Source organism: Tachyglossus aculeatus, chromosome X1 (genome assembly GCF_015852505.1).
Source record: "Tachyglossus aculeatus isolate mTacAcu1 chromosome X1, mTacAcu1.pri, whole genome shotgun sequence".
Classification (NCBI taxonomy): domain Eukaryota; kingdom Metazoa; phylum Chordata; class Mammalia; order Monotremata; family Tachyglossidae; genus Tachyglossus; species Tachyglossus aculeatus.
Genome location: NC_052101.1, coordinates 9,329,289 through 9,352,427, shown reverse-complemented (window position 1 = coordinate 9,352,427; position 23,139 = coordinate 9,329,289). Strand labels below are relative to the sequence as shown.

Sequence of the window (23,139 nt, the reverse complement as noted above, 5' to 3'; positions counted from 1 at the left end):
GGCTTTGAACCACTCATTAGTCAACAGTTAATAATGGTCTTTATCTGGGTGCCATGGACTCAAGATTCTGAGAAAGCTTTAGACTGTAAGCTTGTGATGGGCAGGGAATTGTTACATTGTACTCTCCCAAGTGCTTAATACAGTGGTCTGCACACACTAAATGCTCAACAAATAATACAATTGACTGACTGAACTCCAAGATGATGGCTGGTCATATGAAGATGCCCTGACTGATTCATTCTGCAACACCAACAGACTATAGCAGGTCTGTGTGATAAATCTAACCTTGTTCAATCTATTCTGCTGAGATAATAATAATAATAATAATAATTATGGTATTTGTTAAGTGCTCACTACGTGCCCAAGCACTGAGATTGCTACAGGATGCAACAAGGGAGCTGGATGTTGGTGTTGGACTCTGTAACCAATCTTCAGGGAAGCACTCCCTGTCTTCTAGACTGTAAGCCCACTGTTGGGTAGGGACCATCTCTATATGTTGCCAACTTGTACTTCCCAAGTGCTTAGTACAGTGCTCTGCACACAGCAAGCGCTCAATAAATACGATTGATTAATTGATTGATTGATTGAATTCAACAGGCTACAGATATTATCGAATAGCTGAGTTATGGCCATTCAGGAAGGAGTATGCTAAATGTAGATGAATGCATCCTAACTGAACAAACCAGTGAGGGCGTGCAGATCATTAAGAACAGCTTGCAGAGTCACTGGGTGCTTTGCTGCATGGCCTAGCGAATACAGCCCGGGTTTGGGAGTCAGAAGGACCTGGGTTCTAATCCCGGCTCTGTCACTTGTCTGCTGTGTGACCTTGAACAGGTCACTTCACTGCTCTATGCCTCAGTTCTCTCATCTGTAAAATGGGGATTAAGAGTGTGAGCCCCACGTGGGACAAGGACTGTGCCTTATATCTTCCCCAGGGTTTAGTGTGGTACCTGGCACATCGTAAGCACTTAACACCTACTATGGGAAGAAAAAAAAAAGACAGGATCACAAAAGAAGTAAGTCTTGGAATAGCTCTAGCTCTGCAGCTAAACTCACTCTAACACAGCTTCCTTAGTGGAAGAGAATGAATGACAATAGGGTACTCAATCCTCTGCCATGTTGCACTGATCTAGAGTAACCGAAGCAAAGGAGATAAAGGGCGCTTTATTGTACTTGTACATATTTACTATTCTATTTATTTTGTTAATGATGTGCATATAGCTTTAATTCTATTTGTTCTGACCGATTTTGACACCTGTCTACATGTTTTGTTTTGAGGTCTGTCTCCCCCTTCTAGACCGTGAGCCCATTGTTGGGTAGGGACCGTCTCTACAGTGGGGAAGTGCCAACTTGCACTTCCCAAGCGCTTAGTACAGTGCTCTGTACACAGTAAGCGCTCAATAAATGTGATTGAATGGATGAATGACACACTAAAAGAACCTCATAAAAGATGGCATCATGCCCCAAAATAGAGAGATGACTGGCAGCCTAGTGCATTGCTATCGATAAAGATGAAGCTCTTTTTAATAATAATAATAATGATTATCCCAGACTGAGCCCCCTCCTTCCTCTCCGCCACCCCCTCAACCCCCACACCTCCTTCCCCTCCCCACAGCACCTGTATATATGTTTGTACATATTTATTACTCTACTTATTTATTTTACTTGTACATATTTATTCATTTATTTTATTTGGGTTACATGTTTTGTTTTGTTGTCTGTCTCCCCCTTCTAGACTGTGAGCCCGCTGTTGGGTAGGGACCATCTTTATATGTTGCCAACTTGTACTTCCCAAGTGCTTAGTACAGTGCTCTGCACACAGTAAGCGCTCAATAAATACGATTGAATGAATGATGCTACTTGTTAAGCGCTTACTATGTGCAAAGCACTGTTGAAAGGAGGCTTCTAGAGAGACATGAGACTGGAATCAATCGTATTTACTGAGCACTTACTGTGTGCAGGGCTGCTGTACTGGGCACTTGGGAGAGTATAACACAACAATATTACAGATACACTGGAAGGCAGAAACGAGAGCAGTTCCAAACGCTGCAACCGGAAAACACACCAGAACAACAAGGAAGAGTCTGTGTGAGCAGGAAGGGCTCAGGGCATTTAGCCTTAAATCGGCCTTCTCAACTATACTAAAGTTCAGCATCATTGGCCAATTCACTGACTCCACAGAAGTGAATTCACTAGGCAGTAGAGAAAACTGCAAAAGACCTTCTTTGGGCACTTTTAAAATGGGCACAGAACTCCATCACTGAGAAAGAGGATGCTAACGATTTTTTTTTTTAAATCTTTCTGCTTGCCAATGAAAGGCATAATAGAACAGGCAAATGTGAAACATGTGTGAAACCTGTTCCCCCCCCGTCCATTCCACTAATAACTTTGGAACGGAGGAGCTGGGTTTGGATGGGTTAATCCTGTGGTACGGACAAGTTCACGGTTAAACACCTAAGCAAACAGAGAGGTCATTTCTTGGTATTTTCCCCCGATCACAGATGCCTCGTGCAGCAGTCTGAAAATCGGTTTCTGAATGTCCTTCCTCAGGCCACAGTCCCACATTCCAGGAAACAGCCTTAAGCCTTAAGAAACAATTAACATTATTGTACCAATGTCAGAAAATGGGTTTGGGCAATAATTCATTATCTTTACCTTAAACTCTTGCTGCTTAGCCAACATGACTGGCATATGTCTAACAAGAAGAGGGTGCTTCTCTTTTTTTATTTGATTCCCATCATCTTCTACACAGAACCAGCCCATCTGATTCTCATCTTCTGTAGTGGTATTGAAAGGCAAAATGAACAGAAAAGGATTGAACTTAATCTCCCCAGAAATCTGCACAGCAATTTAGAGCATAAAGTAACTTCCAAAAGGTAGACTACTAATTAATCAGTAGTATTTCCCGATCACCTATGGAGGCAATCATTCAGTCATTCACAGTCTTTTAGACTGTGAGCCCACTGTTGGGTAGGGACTGTCTCTATATGTTGCCAACTTGTACTTCCCAAGCACTTAGTACAGTACTCTGCACACAGTAAGCGCTCAATAAATACGATTGATTGATTGATTGATTCATAGTAATAATAATGATAATATTTGTGGTATTTGTTAAACGCTTACTATGTGCCAAGCACTGTACTAAGTGCTGGGGTAGATACAAGCAAATCGGGTTGTACACAGTGCCTGTCCCACGAAGGGCTCACAGTCTTAATCCCCATTTTACAAATGGGATAACTGAAGCCCAGAGAAGTGAAGTGACTTGCCCAAGGTGACACAGCAGACGTGTGGCAGAGCCAGGATTAGAACCCACGACCTACAGACTCCCAGCACTCAATTATCCATATTGAGTGCTTACTGTGTGCAGAGCACTGAACTAAGCACTTACAGTATAAAAATAAACTGTCACATTCCCTGCCCACAAAAGGCTTACAGTTTGGGATGAGCGGGGTGGGGGGAAGACAGCCATTAATACAAATAAATAAATTACAGATATGTAGTCTGATATGTATGTGCCAAGTTAAGCTTCCCTCTTGCCTGTAAACTCTTTGTGGGAAGGGAACATGTCGACTAACTGTTATATTGTACTCTACGAAGTGCTTGGTACAACGCACTGCACACGGTAAGCACTCCATAAATAAGACTGATTGATTGGGAGCCCTGTGTAGGCTGGGACTGTTTCTGATTTTGTTACCTAGTATCCACCCCAGTGCTTAGTTCACTACTTGGTACACACCCAGAAAGCCCTTAGTAAATACCGTAATTATTACAATAGGATAAGGAAACACGATCCCTTCCCTGAAGGACTTTACATTTGAGTCAACTTGTAGACTAGGAACTTGTTGACAGATGCTAAAATAATCTATGGATAGGAGGAGAAAAGAGAAGGTATGGGGCAGATAAATCAGTACTTCAGTAATGGCATACATAAAATATGTATATGTGTTCTAAAAGCAAGTAGTTAGGCCTTCCCAGACTGAGCCCCTTCCTTCCTCTCCCCCTCGTCCCCCTCTCCATCCCCCCCATCTTACCTCCTTCCCTTCCCCACAGCACCTGTATATATGTATATATGTTTGTACATATTTATTACTCTATTTATTTATTCTACTTGTACATATCTATTCTATTTATTTTATTTTGTTAGTATGTTTGGTTTTGTTCTCTGTCTCCCCCTTTTAGACTGTGAGCCCACTGTTGGGTAGGGACTGTCTCTATATGTTGCCAATTTGTACTTCCCAAGCAGTTAGTACAGTGCTCTGCACATAGTAAGCGCTCAATAAATACGACTGATGATGATGATGAAGTAGTTAGGTGGTGCAGATGTGGAAAAGTGGAAGTTAAGGGGACTAAATAGTGGAAAGATTAGTCAAGCCAGGGGTTAGCAAGGTTCTGGCCCAGTGTGGCCATTTGGATAAAAAGGGAAAGGAGGATCCTGGAAATGTTCTGGAAAGAGAATCAACATGGGAGACACTAACAAGAGGCCATGAGAAAAACTGTGATGGATCAGTCAAGGAAGAGAAGAATAATGAGAGAACTGTGTCAATAAAATCCCAGTTGTAGAGTATTTCTGGGAGTAGGAAGTGGTCAACAGTGTCAGAGCTAACCGAGAAGTCACGGTTGATTAGAAGTCACAGGGTGGATTCTGTTACAGAGATCTGGCAAGAAGGACATTATTGGCGAACTTGGGGAGAGCAATCACAGGAGACAAGAAAGAGGTTGTAGAGCATTCCGAAGGGAGGGGAAAGAAAGGAAGCGTAAGCAGTATACAACCTGCCTGTGGAGCGGGGACAAGAACAGGAGGAGGGAAATGGGGTGATGGCTATATGGCATAGTTGGGTCCAGACCAGTTGTTTTAGGATTGAGACGTGGATGGGTTTGAACGAAGGGTAGGAGGAGACATCAGTGAGTGATAGGGGAACATGGCCATCAGGAAGGAGAGCAGCGAGGGCTCAAGAGTTTTTAGAAGGGAGGTAGAGCGGGTTGATTTTTCAAGCAGACAGGCGATCTCCTCAAGAAACACTGAGAAGGATGAGAGAGTGGATGCTCTAGGGTGGGAGTGAGAGAATTAGTGTTGCTGAGCAGAAGAGAGAGCAAAATAATAATAATAATAATAATAATGATGGCATTTGTTAAGCGCTTACTATGTGCAAAGCACTGTTCTAAGCGCTGGGGGGGATACGAAGTGATCAGGTTGTCCCATGTGGGGTTCACAGTCTTAATCCCCATTTTACCGATGAGGTAACTGAGGCTCAGAGAAGTTAAGTGACTTGCCCAAGGTCACACAGCAGACATGTGGCGGAGCCGGGATTCGACTGAAATAATATCAGTCAACCATATTTGAGTGTTCGCTAGGTGCAAAGCACTGTACCGAGCGCTTGAGAGAGTATAATGCAACAGAATTAGCAGTCATGTTCCCTGACCACAATGAGCTTATAGTCTAGAGGGGTAGAAGGGACATTAACATGAATAAGTCATTTATAATACACAATTTAATTTATAACATATAATAGCATAGAAGGATAAAGTTGAAGTGGCCAAAGTCAAGCTTGCTCCCTGAATTTCTCCCAACAGCCTTCTGTGATACAAGTGCACAAGTGGAAATAGTGGATGAGGACACGATTCAAAGATCAATGGAAGGAGTGGGAGAGTGAGGAAGCTGAGTTTGGTGAAGAGGGTGGTACCGAGAGCATGGATTTTGCGGGGGACGAAAGGGAAGGGAGTGAATCCAAGTGGATCATGGTGACTGGAGGGAGAATGGAGAGCAGAGGACTCTGTAGGGAGAGTGGAGAGTTTTGAGGTGAGTAGGAAAGGGAAGACTTGTTAGCAGTTTGTGATCAGAATGTAATTTCAGAATTGAAGTTAGATATGACTGGTGATGTTTGGAGCCGGTGTGTTTCCACAGCTCTTCTTTTATTAAGGTAGACTCCGGAATAAAAAAGTTGTATTTCATATCATTTTTCTACCTCTAACGACTTAGAGATGTTCTGCAAAGGTCAGCGCCAGCATATGATTGTTTTTAAAGCTGGCAGTGGAGTACAATGTTTTTCCAAATTGTGTGTCTGTCAATACTTCCTCCACCTCTAGCTACTTCCTGTCACCCTTCCTGAATGAGTGGAAAACACAATGAGGACTGTGTGCCCACATAACTTATCCAGGCACTTCAGCTGTTTTAGTCAAAACAGCAGGGATATAGGTAGGATGAGTTAACTAATATTTGTATAACATCCTGAGACCCTTGGCTGAAAAGCATGAATGAATATGTGATTATAAATAAAACTACGTCAAAAAATGTGTTCCATTACAAGGGTAGAAATGCAGTTTATTTGTGAATAAATACATTTTCAAAAATGTTAGACTAAACTCATCCTTCTTGACCTCAAATTCCTTCCTCTGCTGGAATGGATCCTTGGGAGGTAAACCTGATAACTCACTAAAGTCTAAAAATTCATTCACGAGAGGAAAAACAGGGAAAGGCTTGTGACTGAGTTCAAATTGAATCTAGCCAATTTCTCCTTCAACAAGTCACAGGACACAGAGGCTGAGTGAAGCCTTTTGGTCTGTCCTTTTGTCTTCCTGAAAATTTGAGGAACAAAATGTTCACACAATGCTGAGTTGTTTTTTAAAAAATCCAGCCAGGGCATTTTAGAACAATGCTACAAACCCCCTCCCACTGTCCCCTACACAACAAAGAAACAACAAAAAACCCCCAATAATCCTGCAACTGCTGCTGAAAAAAAAGAAATCTGAGAAACTTGAGTCCTCCCAAAATAAAAGTGAGAAAGGAGAGGCAAAAGAGAAGAGTTTAAATTATGGTAGTTAGGTATATGAAACTAGTCAAAATCAAATTGACATCAGATGAAGTTAGTGCTTTTTAAACCTATACGGCTTCATTCATTTTTTTCCAGTGACTTTTAAATACCCATTTTTAAAGACTGTGAGCCCACTGTTGGGTAGGGACCGTCTCTATATGTTGCCAGCTTGTACTTCCCAAGCGCTTAGTACAGTGCTCTGCACACAGTAAGCGCTCAATAAATACGATTGAATGAATGAAAGGGCAGCTCTACATTTCATTTGGGGTAAAATTTCCATAAAGATCAATTCTGTCTCACACTGTGTTTCCAAAAATGTTATTCTTCAATGGATGTATTTTATTGTAATCTGGAAAGTTAGCTAGGAGCAGTTGAAGAGAATTTGCTTTTCTTATTCATACATGCCTCATTTATTTTAAAACTCTTACCAAGGGCAAGTTTAGCCATCTGCAAAGTGTTGATCCACGACTGTTTGATGGCATGGGTGAATGTATTAAACACAGCGGGAAAGAAAGTTGGCCGCCCAGACCTGCCAGAAATAATACAACAGTAATTGGTTTATTTGTAAATCTACATACAGCTATGTATCTTTATATATTGATATACAGATCCACAAGGTAGACAGATGTGTTCCATCACACATTAAATGAAGTGTGTTTGCTTTTCCAAGACGACCACAAGAACCCGCAAAGAAACATAACCCAACAATCACTCTCCGATTACACTACATTTCAAAATATAATCTAAACACGAAGACTCACTTATCTTGCTTCCCTGGGAGCTGCAGTTGAATTCTACAGCAATCGGCAGCTCGGATTTCATCCTCTTTTTTTGAGATAAGTTTCTGTAGACCTGAAGCCCAGTCATGGGCCACTGATTGATTTAAGTTCTGCGAAGATAAAATAAGCCAACCAGAAAATTCACACCGAAGCACTCTTCTGAGGAAAAGAGGAATCAAAGTTTCAAGGATAGGAGACTTAAGAATCAGATTCAGTTAGGAAACAACATCCTGGTAATACTAGTTAAATATTTCCATTGTGGTGTTCTTGTGGTGTAAATGTAAAAATAAAAATAATATCGATGGAGATACGATGAGTGCCAACCGTTCCCCGGGTGCTGACAGAGTACATAACAGGTTCTGGGTTCTAATGCCGACTCTGTCGCTTGTCTGCTGTGTGACCTTGGGTAAGTCACTTAACTTCTCTGTGCTTCGGTTACCTCATCTGTAAAATGAGGATTAAGACTGTGAGCCCCATGTGGGACAGGGACTATGTCCAACCTGACAACCTTATATCTACCCCAGTGCTCAATACAGTGTTTGGTATATAGTAAGCACTTAATAAATAATAAATACCATAAAAAAAAACCAGGTCAACCTTGGCTGCTGATCCAGATCACATCCCCAAATTCTGGGGTGGCTTTTGGGAACTTTCTGGCCATGGAAGGATCAGGACAGGGATAGAGAACAGCTCTGGTCCACAGCAACTTTGAGATCTGTCTCTGGGGCTAACTTCTCTCTGCTTGGACAATATCAATCAATTTATCGGTGGTATTTATTGAGCAGTGACTGTGGGCAGAGCATTTGATTAAGTACCTGGGAGAATACACTACAACAGAGTTGGTAGAAACATTTCTTGCCCACAAGGAGCGTCCAGTCTACAGGAGAAGGCCGGCATTAACAGAAATAAATGAATTATAAATATGTACATAATGCCATGGGGCAGAGGGCCCCTTCTAGTCTGTGAGCCCGTTGTTGGGTAGGGACCGTCTCTATATGTTGCCAACTTGTACTTCCCAAGTGCTTAGTACGGTGTTCTGCACACAGTAAGCGCTCAATAAATATGACTGAATAAATAAATTACCTGTATATATGTAAATATGCTTGTACATATTTATTACTCTATTTATTTATTTATTTTACTTGTACATATCTATTCTATTTATTTTATTTTGTTAGTATGTTTGGTTTTGTTCTCTGTCTCCCCCTTTTAGACTGTGAGCCCACTGTTGGGTAGGGACTGTCTCTATATGTTGCCACCTTGTACTTCCCAAGCGCTTAGTACAGTGCTCTGCACACAGTAAACGCTCAATAAATATGATTGATGATGATGAAATGAATGAATGAGGGTGAAATAATGGTAATAATAACAATAATAATAGTGGTATTTGTTAAGCACTCACTGTGTCAGACACGGTACTGAGCACTTGGGTGGACAGAAACAAATCAGTTTGGACAAAGTCCCTGTCCCATGAGGGGCTCACAGTCTTAATCCTCATTTTCCAGATGAGGTAACTGAGGCCCAGAGAAGTGAAGTGACTTGCCCAGGGTCACACAGCAGACAAGTGGCGGAGCAGGGTTTAGAACCCACAACCTTCTGATTCCCAGGCCTGGATTAATAATAATAATAATAATAATAATAATAATAATAATAATAATGATAATACTGGTATTTGTTAAGTGCTTACTATGTGCCAAGCACTGTTCTAAATGCTTACAAGGTAATGAGGCTGTACCACATGGGGCTCACAGTCTTAATCCTCGTTTTACAGATGAGGTAACTGAAGCACAGAGAAGTTAAGTGACTGGCCCCAAGTCACACAGCTGACAAGTGGCAGAGCTGGGATTAGAACCCATGACCTCTGACTCCCAAAGACTGGGCCTTTTCTGCTATGCCACGCTGCTTCTCTAGCCACTATAACAGGCTACTTTCTATGAAGCAGCATGGGAAACTGGTGCAGGTGCACGGATGATGCAGAAGGGATAGAGAGTAGCAGCATGGCCTAATGGAAGGAGCACGGGGTCTCAGAGTCAGAAGGACCTGGGTTCTAATCCTGGCTCCACCACTTATCTGCTGTGTGATCTTAGGCAAGTCATCTCACTTCTCTGTGCCTCAATTATCTCATCAGTAAATTGGGGATTAAGACTCTGCCCCGGGTGGGACAGGGACTGTGTCCAACCTGATTTGCTTGTATCCACCACAGAGCTTAGTATAGTGACTGGCACATAGTAAGTGCTTAACAAATACCATTAAAAAAATAAATGAATAAACCCAGTCCCCTTCCAAGGGCCCCCTACAAGTATGGGACAGCTTCGCATGATCCAGGCAAAAATCAGCAATCCCTGGATTCTCTAAACTCCTAGACTGTGAGCCCATTTGTTGGGTAGGGACTGTCTCTATATGTTGCTGACATAATAATAATAATAATAATAATAATAATAATAATAATAATAATAATGGTGTCATTTATTAAGTGCTTACTATGTGCAAAGCACTGTTCTAAACACTGGGGAGTTTACAAGGTGATCAGGTTGTCCCACAGGGGGTACACAGTCTTAATCCCCATTTGACAGATGAGGTAACTGAGGCCCAGAGAAGTTAAGTGACTTGCCCAAAGTCACACAGCTGACAATTGGCGTAATTTGAACCCATGACCTCTGACTCCAAAGCCTGTGCTCTTTCCACTGAGCCACACTGCTTCTCCCAAGTGCTTAGTACAGTGCTCTGCACACAGTAAGCGCACAATAAATATAATTGAATGAATTCTCTACAGCCAATCAGAATCTGCCCTGATAATAATAACTGGGGTGTTTGTTAGGGGCTCACTAATGTGTCATGCAATCTACTAAGCACCAGGGAGGATACAGGCAGATTGGGTTGGAAACAGTCCCCGTCCCATGTGGGGCTCGCAGTCTCAATCCCCATTTTCCAGATGAGGTAACTGAGGCCCAGAGGAAGGGAAGTGACTTGGCCACAAGGCAGACATGTGGAGGAGCGGAGATTAGAACCCATGACCTTCTGACTCCCAGGCACACTATCATCATCATCAATCGTATTTATTGAGCGCTTACTGTGTGCAGAGCACTGTACTAAGCGCTTGGGAAGTACAAGTTGGCAACATATAGAGTCAGTCCCTACCCAACAGTGGGCTCACAGTCTAAAAGGGGGAGACAGAGAACAAAACCAAACATACTAACAAAATAAAATAAATAGAATAGATATGTACAAGTAAAATAGAGTAATAAATATGTATCTTAAATCACAACCTGATCTGACCCAGAACGAAACTCTCAAGACTGTTTTAAGCCAACATCAGAAGCCCCCGCGGCAACCCTACAAATATTATGGTTTGGGAAGTTAATTAGCTCCAGTTACAGCAGACCATGGTTGTTACCTGATAGTTTCCTTTAAGGTTTCCTATCAGTTGACTAATTTGACCAACTACATTCAAATCGTGTACCAGATTCTGCAAATCCTGATACAGCTGCCCGGGCCCCATGTACAGTTTGTCTGAAACACAACAACAAACAGAATTACACCTTTCAAAAATCAAATTCCAATTTCAGAGACAAGAAAAAACAGCATAACTGAAGAAGAAAACACTGGTCATTACAGGCATCTGGATCATTCTGAGCTATAAGTTGCTGGTGAGGTTTAATGAATCTGAAAGTTAATTCATTTAGAGTCTTATAAAGCAGTTAATAAGTAGCAGAATCACACACCCAAAACTCAGAAATGATCATCCTCACAGTGAGATTTAATTGGATACTAGAATGTGCTTCGGTGTGAGCTCGTCACTAGACTGTGAGCTCCTTGTAGGTAGGGAATGAACCTATTGTTATATTGTACTCTCCCAAGCGCTCAGTACAGTGCTTTGTACATAGTAAGCACTCAGTAAATATGACAATAAATGAATGAATAAGTGGTTTCCAAATCTCTATCTTTGAAGGTCTCTATATAAAGGAGAGACCATCTGGGCCACTTCTTGCTGGGTTCAGAGAACTATAAATGCACTTCCAGTTGGTCAGTCAATCAATCAATCAATCATATTTATTGAGCGCTTACTGTGTGCAGAGCACTGTACTAAGCACTTGGGAAGTACAAGTTGGCAACATAATCAGTCAATCTTATTTAATAATAATAATAATAATAACAATAATGTTGGTATTTGTTAAGTGATTACTATGTGCAAAGCACAGTTCTAAGCGCTGGGGTAGATACAAGTTTATCAGGTTGTCCCACGTGGGGCTCACAGTCTTCATCCCCATTTTACAGATGAGGGAACTGAGGCCCAGAGAAGTGCCCAAAGTCACAGAGCTGACAAGTGGCGGAGCCTGGATTTGAACCCATGACCTCTGACTCCAAAGCCCGGGCTCTTTCTGCTGAGCCACGCTGCTTCCCCGAGCAGTTACCATGTGCAGAGCACTGTACTAAGGGCATGGGAGAGTAAAATGTAAAAATAGAACAGATGCATTTCCTGCCCAAATGGGCTTACAGAGAAGCAGCGTGGCTCAATGGAAAGAGCCCGGGCTTTGGAGTCAGAGGTCACGGGTTCAAATCCCGGCTCTGCCAATTGTCAGCTGTGTGACTCTGGGCAAGTCACTTCTCTGGGAATCAGTTACCTCATCTGGAAAATGGGGATTAGGACTGTGAGCCTCCCATGGGACAACCTGATCACCTTGTAACCTACCCAGTGCTTAGAACAGTGCTTTGCACATAGTAAGCGCTTAAATAAATGCCATTCTTCTGAGAAGCAGCATGGCTCAATGAAAGGAGCCCGGGCTTTGGTGTCAGAGGTCGTGGGTCCAAATTCCGTCTCCGCCAATTTTCAGCTTTGGGACCTTGGGCAAGTCACTTAGCTTCTCTGTGCCTCAGTTCCCTCATCTGTAAAATGGGGATTAAGTCTGTGAGCCCCATGTGGGACAACCTGATCACCTTGTATCCTCCCCAGTGCTTAGAACAGTGCTTTGCCCATAGTAAGCGCTTAACAAATGCCATCATTATTATCATTATTATATTTATTGAGCGCTTACTGAGTGTACAGCACTGTGCTAAGCACTTGGAAAGTACAATTCTGCAACAGAGACAATCCCTACCCAACAACGGGCTCACAGTCTAGAAGGTGGAGACAGACGACAAAACGACAGGCATCAATAGCATCAAAACAGATAAATACACCTTGTATAGTTATATTTACACCCTGTTGACTATCCCACAGTTGAACCTTTCCCGTTCCACACCCACTGTGGCCTCTTAACTGGTGTTGGCAGTATTAGCCTGGCATGGCCAAGGTGTGATGAGATGGAGTGAGGGCAGAGGAGTATATGCCGGCCCGGAGAGCACCAGGATTGTGAACACAATAAAATGAACTACGTGCTTTACAGTCAAACTGCAGTCGATTGTCAAGTCTTTTTGGAAAATGTACCAATCAAAATAGAGCAGTTGCCATTCAACAACGGCCTAATGACTGTGAGCCCACTGTTGGGTAGGGACTGTCTCCATACGTTGCCAAGTTGTACTTCCCAAGCGCTTAGTACAGTGCTCTGCACACAGTAAGCGCTCAATAAATATGATTGATTGATTGATTAATGGATAAAGCACAGTCCCGGAAGTCAGAAGGACTTGGGTTCTAATCCCGGCTCCACAACCTGTCTGCCGTGTGACCCTGGGCAAGTCACTGCACTCCTCTGTGCCTCAGTTACCTCATCTGTAAAAAGGGGATTAAGGCCGACCCCATGTAGGACAGGGACTATCTCCAACATAATAATATTAATATTATTATTATTATTAATAATAATAATAGACATTTATTAAGCACTTACTATGTGCAAAGCACTGTTCTAAGCACTGGGGAAGTTACAAGGTGATCAGGCTGCCCCATGGGAGGCTCACAGTCTTAATCCCCATTTTACAAATGAGGTCACTGAGGCCCAGAGACGTGAAGTGACTTGCCCAAAGTCACGCAGCTGACAATTTGAGGAGCCGGAATTGGAACCCATGACCTCTGACTCCAAAGCCTGGGCTCTTTCCACTGAGCCATGCTGCTTCTCCACCATGATTAGCTTGTATTTATCCTAGAGTTTAGAACAGTGCTTGACACAAAGTAAGCGCTTAACAAATGCCATAATTACTGTTGCATATATTAATGTCTGTCTCCCTCTTTGGACAGCATGGCTTAATGGAAAGAGCCCGGGCTTGGGAGTCAGAGGTCTTGGGTTCTAATCCCGGCTCCGCCGCTTGTCTTCTGTGTGACTTTGGGCAACTCACTTCACTTCTCTGGGCCTCAGTTTCCTCATCTGTAAAATGGGGATTAAGACTGTAAGCCTCATGTGGGAAAACCTGATAACCTTGTATCTATCCCAGCGCTTACAACAGGCTTGGCACATTGTAAGCGCTTAACAAATACCATCACATCATCATTATTATTATTATTAGACTGTAAGATCGTTGTGGGCAGGGAAGGTGTCTGCTAATTCTGTTGACTTGTGCTCTCCCAAATGCTTAGAACAGTGCTCTGCACATCCAATAAATGACTGCTTGTTGATTGATTACTATGTGACAAGCACCGTATTAAGCGTTTGGCATAGATGCACTACAATCTGACAGACACAGTCCTTGCCTCATATCATCATCATCAATCGTATTTATTGAGCACTTACTGTGTGCACAGCACTGTACTAAGCGCTTGGGTATGGGACTCACTGTCTCATTGCTTTATAATGTTCTTCTAAAATATAATGTAAAATGTCACTTTTCTATCAATTGCATTTTAGTTTAAATTCAGAAAATACTGCTTATATAAAAAGCTAACAATTCACTATATGTTTAAAGAAAATAAACCTCAATATGCGGTCTTCCGTCGCTTAATCTGATCTCTAGTCCAGGTCAATTAAAGCTACCCTCCAAGCTTCTCATATATAAACAAAGTTAGATTCTATTACACAGCTCCATATGGAATCGGTTTCCCTTCCTTCACAGTACGTTATGTCTTTCTGTTTCAAAAAACAATGAATCAGGTTAATAGGGCTAAGATAGTTTTATTTTAGTTTCAACCCTTAGAACGTTAGTTCACTAGAGAAATATAAAATTAAATGTAGATGGAGCAAGTCTTGTTTGGGTATTTTTTTTTTTTTTGCACAACTAGTAAGCAGTTTTAAATAGGAAGTGCATTTGGATAAGTTCATCATAGCTCTGGAATTCACAGCTAAAACAGTTTTCAATGGCCACAATGAATTTCCACTGATAATTAACAACTCGTTAAGGATGTTGAAAGCACTATCAAAAACTCAGCTAAAAAGCAACTTGAAAGCTTTTAGGGGTATTGTTAGCCTAATCTAAAACATGACTTGCATTAAAAAAGAAAACTGCCCAGAAGGGCCCTTGGGGTTTGTTTATTTTTTTTATTCTCAATATAAGACTCAAATCAGGTATCCTGTTCATTAAATATTCCTTTCCCTGAAATAAGAGAGATGAAGAGAAGCGACTACCCTGAACCATTCCAAATTCTAACAGTCCCCTCAATGTTTCCAGACTCTCACTTTCTTCCAAGGAAGGGGTTGTGGAGTGTACAACAATCAATTAACTGCATTTATTGAGTGCTTACTGTATGCAGAGAACTGTACTAAGAGCTTGGGAGAGAATGATATAATCATATGACAGAGTTGGTAGTGTTTAGAACAGTGCGTGGAACATAATAATAATAATAATGACATTTATTAAGCACTTACCATGTGTTCTAAGGTCCGGGGAGGTTACAATGTGATCAGGTTGTCCCAGGGGGGCTCACAGGCTTAATCCCCATTTTACAGACGAGGTAACTGAGGCACAGAGATGTTAAGTGGCTTGCCCAAAGTCACACAGCTGACAATTGGCGGAGCTGGGATTTGAGCCATGACTTCTGACTCCAAAGCCCGTGCTCTTTTCACTGAGCCATGCTGTACGTAGTAAGCGCTTAACAAATGCCATTATTATTATTATTATTAAACGTTCTCTGCCCACAGCATGTATATAAATGTGTGTGTGTGTGTGTGTGTGTGTGTGTGTGTGTGTGTGTGTGTGTGTAATAATGATGGTATTTGTTAAGCACTTATCATGGTAATCAGGTTGTCCCCTGTGGGGTTCACAGTCTTAATCCCCAATTTACAGAGGAGGTGACTGAGGCACAGAAAAGTAAAGTGAATTGCCCAAAGTCACACAGCAGACAAGAGGCGGAGCCGGGATTAGAACCCAAGACGTCTTGACTCCCAAGCCTGGGCTCTTTCCACTGAGCCACACTGCTTCTCTGAGCAGGGTGCATCTACTTAGAAAAACAGAGACATCAGAGTCACTCTAAAAGCTGTGTTGGAAATTTGGTTTTCCCCTAATATACTTATATGCATGTTGCCTCAAACATTTTTTTTCTTAACGTTCAATCTAGTTTACATAAAAAAATATACTGATTTGGGCAGTAAAAGCAGTGTGGCCTAGTGGACAGATCACAGATCTGGAGTCAGATGATCTGGGTTTTAATCCCTGCTCTGTCAATAGCTTGCTATGAGGCCTTGGGGAAGTAGCTTAACTTCCTTCAGTGTCTTCAACTGTAAAATGGGGATTAAATAATAATAATAATGATAATAATGGCATTTATTAAGCGCTTACTATGTGCAAAGCACTGTTCTAAATCCTACTCCTTCCTACTCAGAATTTGAGTCCCATGTGGGACAGGGACTGTACTCAGCCTGATGAACTTGTATCTCTTCCAGAGCTTAGAAAAATGCTTGATATTTCATAAGCGCTTAACGAATACCATAAAAAAAAGAAAAAAGAAAAGGGTTCAGTGGCCTACACCCTGTAAGCACTCAATAGATTCATTCATTCAATTGTATTTATTGAGCGCTTACTGTGTGCAGAGCACTGCACTAAGCGCTTGGGAAGTACAAGTTGGCAACATATAGTCCCCACCCAACAGCAGGCTCACAGTCTAGAATAGATACGATCGACTGAAAGCACCACAATCGTGACTTCAAAAAGGAAAGAAGTTAAAAGTTTCTCAATGCATGAATAATTAGTCCATTGCTCTAGTTAGGCCGTGTTAACTTTTGATTTTATACCCCTGCTATCTTCAAATTACTCTTTCTAAAAGTACATTTAATGTCAAACCCAAAGCCAGATTTATTTTTATGCATTGCTCTGTAAACTTCCTTCTCCCCTTATTATGTAAGTGAATCAGCTCTTTTACAGCTGCATTAATGCAACAATTGCCATCCATTGGAGGTTCTCAGTTGCGTTGCACATGCCCACCTGTTACCATGGCTACCCTGGTGATTTGTTTAAAAATGGAACATTTGAAAGCTAAGTGGAGTGATGTGAAGGTTATGGGTTCTGTTTGAAACCCAAACTAAACTTTTATAAATCATTTTCCAGAAAAATCAATATTTCAGTTAAAGATTCTTAAATTAAAGTTGAAGTTAAATTTTCTCTTAATAATAATAATAGTAATAATAATAATAATGATGGCATTTATTAAGCGCTTAATATGTGCTAAGCATTGGGGAGGTTACAAGATGATCAGGTTGTCCCATGGGGGCTCACAGTCTTCATCCCCATTTTACAGATGAGGTAACTGAGGCATAGAGAAATTAAGTGACTTGTCCAAACTCACACAGCTGACAAGTGGCGGAGCCGGGATTTGAACCCATGACCTCTGGCTCCCAAGCCTGTGCTCTTTCCACTGAGCCGGAATGCCTAGGTTCCCAGATGTTTCCCATGGCTTTTGCTCAGAACTTCCGAGGGTCAGATGCTAATCAGGAGGGGGTAAAGGGATGAAGTGTGAGGCGGGACTAGAAGAAACATAAGGGGAAAATAATACATCCTGAAGAGACTATCTGAAGGAACAGGAAAAGGGATTGGCAGGAATTTGTGGGAAATATGGAAGGCCAAAAAAAGATACTGGAAAAGTAGCAAGACAGAATGGAGTTATCGGATTTGAGGCTACAAAACTGTGTGACCTAGTGAAAAGAGCACTGGCAGCGGGGCTCAGTGGAAAGAGCCCGGGATTGGGAGTCAGAGGTCATGGATTCTAATCCAAGCGCTTAGTACAGTGCTCTGCACACAGTAAGCGCTCAATAAATACGATTGAATGAATGAATGAATCCCGGCTCTGCCACTTGTCAGCTGTGAGACTTTGAGCAAGTCACTTAACTTCTCTGTGCCTCAGTTACCTCATCTGTAAAATGGGGAATAAGACTGTGAGCCCCATGTGGGACAACCTGATTATCTTGTATCCCCCCACAGCACTTAGAACAGTGCTTGGCACATAGCAAGCTCTTAACCAATGCCATCATTATTAAGCACTTAGTACAGTGCTCTGCACACAGTAAGTGCTCAGCAAATACGATTGAATGGCCTGGGAGTCAGAGGCCCTGGTTTCTAATCCCTGCTCTGCCACTTGCCTACTGTGCGGCCGTGGGCAAGTCACTTCACTTCTATGTGCCTCAGTTACCTCATCTGTAAAATGGAGATTAAGACTGCAAGTGCTTTGTGGGACAGGGGACTGTGTCCAACCCAACTGCCCACTGTTGGGTAGGGACCGTCTCTATATGTTGCCAACTTGTACTTCCCAAGCGCTGAGTACAGTGCTCTGCACACAGTAAGCACTCAATAAATATGATTGACTGATTGATCTCGTACCTATCCAGGTCCTTAGTAAAGTGCCTGGCACATAGTAAGTGCTCAACAAATATCATAAAAAAGATAGAAACACGTAATGTAAGACTGAGATCACGCCCATGAGGTTTTCTTTGATGTAACGGAATTCCCTGGCAAAAATCAATGGGAACTGCTGCTGTCCAATGCTATAAACTATTATACGTCCTTGGAGCCATGTACTGAAAAACTAAATTAAGGTTCTTTTGTTTCTGTTATTCTTTTAATGGTATTTAGACCTGCAATACTCTAGGCCTTGGGGTAAATACAAAATTATCAGGTCAGTCACAGTCCCTCCCTCATGCGCTCATAGTCTATTTTATTCCCACTTTACAAATGAGGAAACTGAGGATTTTCCCAAGGTCACACGGGAGGCCAGTGGCAGAGAGCTGGAATGAGAAATGCCTCCTCAAATATCAGTAAAGGGAATTCTCCACTTCCCATCCCCTACTCCACAGAAATGTGTCTGTTTAAAACGGATGGAGAATTACTTCTGATTTTTTTTTTTTAATCTACTTGATGGCTAGAACAGTCCTTTTCTAGTCTCATCTCTAAATGCTTCAGCTCATACATCAGCACCGATTGGCTTTCTAAGTCTCCTTAAATGTTTTCCTTTTCAATAATTGAATCTAACTTTCCCATTATTTCTCATTTAAAGCAGGAAATGTGTCTGCTTATGGTGTTGCACTCTCCCAAGTGCTTGGAACAGTGCTCTGCACACAGTAAGTGGTCAATAAATACGACTGAATGAATGAATAAATCTTCACCTATGTTAAAACACCATCTGATCTAGACACAGATTAGAGATGTCTCATTCCTCATGCCCTCCCTCCCCACATCCACCAAGCTAGCTCTCTTCCTCCCTTCAAAGCCCTACTGAGAGCTCACCTCTTCCAAGAGGCCTTCCCACATTGAGCCCCCTTTTTCCTCTCCTCCTCCCCATCCCCCCAGCCCTACCTCCTTCCCCTCCCCACAGCACCTGTACATATGTTTGTACAGATTTATTACTCTATTTATTTAATTTGTACATATTTACTATTCTATTTATTTTGGTAATGATCTAGCTTTAATTCTATTTGTTCTGACGACTTGACACCTGTCCACATGTTTTGTTTTGTTGTCTGCCTCCCCCTTCTAGACTGTGAGCCTGTTGTTGGCTAGGGACCGTCTCTATGTTGCCAACTTGTACTTCCCAAGCGCTTAGTACAGTGCTCTGCACACAGTAAGCGCTCAGTAAATACAACTGAATGAATGAATGAATGGAACAGTGCTGTGCATACAGTACATGGTCAATAAATATGACTGAATGAATGAATAAATCTTCACTTGTGTTAAAACACCATCTGATCTAGACATAGATTAGAGTTGTCTCATTCCTTCAGCCAACTCTAGTATTTCCGAATTTGTTTACACCTTCCTTATTATCTCTGTATGTATGCATACTCATGTGCTTATACTGGCCACTCTAGTTCTACGTTTGTTTCCTCTGGGTGAGTGTAAGCTTCCTGTGGGCAGGAAATGTGTCATATCTTTATTCTATACGTCCCAAACTCCTAGTATAGAGCCCTGTTTCAAGAGAGTGCTCAATAAATACCATTTCTTAGCCCTACAATGGACCAAAAATACTTCCTTCACATTTTCTCATTCATACTACTTTGTTTTTCTATATGCTCAAATGTCAGTGAATCAGCACTGCCTTGAGATCCCAAATTTTCTTTTCCTAACAAGACATTTATAGTCTTTCAATTTTAGAACTGCAACTTGATCAGTTTCTAATGAAAATATCCTACAAGCTGGTACCTTCAGAAAGAAACCCTACAGCATATCCCATCAAATTCAGTCCCACACTTGTTTCCATAGCAACCAAGTGACATAAACCAACAACGGAAAGCAGAAGGAAAATGAATGGATCAACACTGACATTTATATTTCTGTTCAATATCAGTTTCAATTAATGATTTTGAGTGCTTATTTTTATTGTTATTTATTCAATCATATTTATTGAATGCTTACTACATGCAGAGCACTGTACTGGGCTGGGCTGGAGAAGGAGAGAAGGGAGGTGAAGCAGGAGGGGGTGAGGGGATGGAGAGCCTTGAAGCCCAGAGTGAGGAGTTTTTATTATTATGGTGAACATGTCTACCAACCTACATTATATTGTACTTAGTACAGTGTTCTGCACGCAGTAGGTGCTCAGTAAATACAGTTAACTGTTTGATTATTATTACCATTGCATTTGTTGAGTGCTGGCTCTGTGTCAAGCATTGTTCTAAGTATTGGGGTAGATGCAAGTTAATCAGGTTGGACATAGTCCCTGCCTACATTAGGTTCTCAATCTAAGTAGGAAGGAAAACTGATATTTAATCCCCATTTTACACTTAAGGAAACTGAAGCACAGAGAAAATAAGGGACTTGTCCAGGGTCACATGTCAAGCACTTGGCAGAGCTGGGATTATAAACCCTGTTCAATGGCCTTTTTTAAAAAAAATGGCATTTATTAAGCGCTTACTATGTTTAAAGCCCTGTTCTAAGCGCTGGACCAAGCTCTTTCCACGAGACCATGCTGCTGATTGTGTGCAGAGCACTGCACTAAATGCTCGGTAGAGGACAATACAATAAATACCACTGATTGAGTGACTGTCTTTTTCTAAGAAAATTGGTATTTCAGAAGCATTTTGTAATTTGCAATTCCTGGTATGTCCTGATTATCTTGCATAATAATAATAATGATGATGGTATTTGTTAAGCGTTTACTATGTGCCAAACACTTCTAAGCACTGGGGAGATAAAGGTAATCAGGTTGTCCCACATGGGGCTCACAGTCTTAATCCCCATTTTACAGATGAGGGAACTGAGGCACAGAACAGTTAAGTGACTTGCCCAAGGTCACATAGCAGACAAGTGGTAGAGCCGGAATTAGAACCCACGACCTCTGACTCCCAAATGCAGGCTCTTCCGACTGAGCCACATGGCTTCTCTGTATCTACTACAGTACTTGGCACATAGTAAGCACTTTATATATACCACTTTTTATTATTATTATTATCAACAATTATTTTTTCTGTTGGGGTGGAGTTGCATGTATATATGTTTGTACATATTTATTACTCTATTTTATTTGTACATATTTATTCTATTTATTTTATTTTGTTAATATGTTTTGTTTTGTTCTCTGTCTCCCCCTTCTAGACTGTGAGCCCGCTGTTGGGTAGGGACCATCTCTATATGTTGCCAACTTGCACTTCCCAAGCACTTAGTACATGCTCTGCACACAGTAAGCGCTCAATAAATACAATTGAATGAATGAATGAATGCAGTGGAAGAGTAAGAAAGCAATATCAATTAATCAATGGTGTTTATTGAGCGCTTACTATGTATAGAACACCGTACTAAGTGCTTGGAAGAAAATGTAACAAAATCAGCAGACACATTCCCAGCCCATAACGAGCTTCTGAAAATATGAGGTATATGAGGTAGGACCTGAAGATATTGCATGTTTTGAATCAAGACCTACTGCACTATCAAACCAATCAACAGTTCAATAACACAAAAACTCCATAAGGCAAACTACAAGCTTTGTTTTTTTGGTTTGTTTTTTTTTAATTGGCCAGTCACTTAGGGACGTTGAAAATGTATGCTTGCCCGAAGGATTTTATCCTCGTGCTTAGAATAGTGCTTTGCACATAGTAAGCGCTTAATAAATGCCATCATTATTATTATTATCCTAGTTCCTACCCTACTAATCAATCAATCAATCCATTGCCATGATCGAACTCTGTGTGCAGAGAGCATTGTACTATGGCTTGGGAGAGAACAATAGAACAACATAACACATTCCCCCGTCACAATGAGACTACAATCTAATGAATCACTCAGACCCTAAATCACTTCAATTTAACACTGTTACCATTTAAACGTTGATTTTACATCATCATCAATTGTATTTATTGAGCGCTTATTATCTGCAGAGCACTGTACTACGTGTTTGGGAAGTACAAATTGGCAACATATAGAGACAGTCCCTACCCAACAGTGGGCTCACAGTCTAAAAAGGGGAGACAGAGAACAAAACCAAACATACTAACAAAATAAAATAAATAGGATATGTACAAATAAAATAAATAAATAAATATTTATTTGTCCCGGACTTCATAACACAGGAATTGCATTCTTGCAAAATCATGCATTAAGGCAAACTCATGCTCTAGTACTTACCTGCCGTGACACCAAACACATGCTATTTCTCGGGGAACCAGGGCGAACTTTGTCTAAGGAGGCTCAGGATGACGGCCAGACACTTGTTAATTCCCTAGTAGTGTTCTACCCAAAACGTATAGCGAAAGTGTGTATTATAACAAAACAGGGAACATGTTCAATGGAAGTATATATAGTTTCATATATAAACTAGGAAGAACCAAAAGAGCATATGTTTGAAAAAGGAAAAAATAAAACATTTCAAGCTCATTGTAATCAGCCTGTGAAAGAATTTCATTCAATCGCATTTACTGAGCGCTTACTGCATGGAGAGCACTGGACTAAGCGCTTGGAAAGCACAATTCGGCAACAGATATAGTCCCTACCCAACAACAGGCTCACAGTCTAGAATGAGGTGCCAACTTCCAGGTCAGAGTGAGTGAGCAATAAATCAATCATATTTATTGAGCGCTTACTGTATGCAGAGCGCTTGGGAGAGGACAATACAACAATAAATGGACCCATTCCCTGCCCACGAGCTTGCAGTCTAGAGGGGGGACAGACATTAATATCAATAAATGATGGATATGTATGTAAGTGTCGTGGGGCTGAGTGGTGAGCGAATAAAGGGAACAAATCCAAGAGCAAGAGAAGTGGCTCCAATAATAATGAAT

General features: G+C 41.5%; 1 protein-coding gene across 7 annotated transcripts in view; it reads right to left on the bottom strand.

The window, feature by feature from the left end:
* Positions 1-23,139, bottom strand: part of ARHGEF10 (Rho guanine nucleotide exchange factor 10) — a 131,095-nt gene that overhangs the window by 29,631 nt on the left and 78,325 nt on the right. For all 7 annotated transcript variants that reach the window (XM_038772937.1, XM_038772938.1, XM_038772939.1 and 4 more), the window contains 4 exons: positions 10,983-11,098; positions 7,571-7,698; positions 7,238-7,338; positions 2,656-2,777 (listed from right to left, as the gene is read on the bottom strand). In XM_038772937.1, coding sequence (XP_038628865.1) covers positions 2,656-2,777; positions 7,238-7,338; positions 7,571-7,698; positions 10,983-11,098 — 467 coding nt within the window. The remainder of the gene's footprint in view (positions 1-2,655; positions 2,778-7,237; positions 7,339-7,570; positions 7,699-10,982; positions 11,099-23,139) is intronic.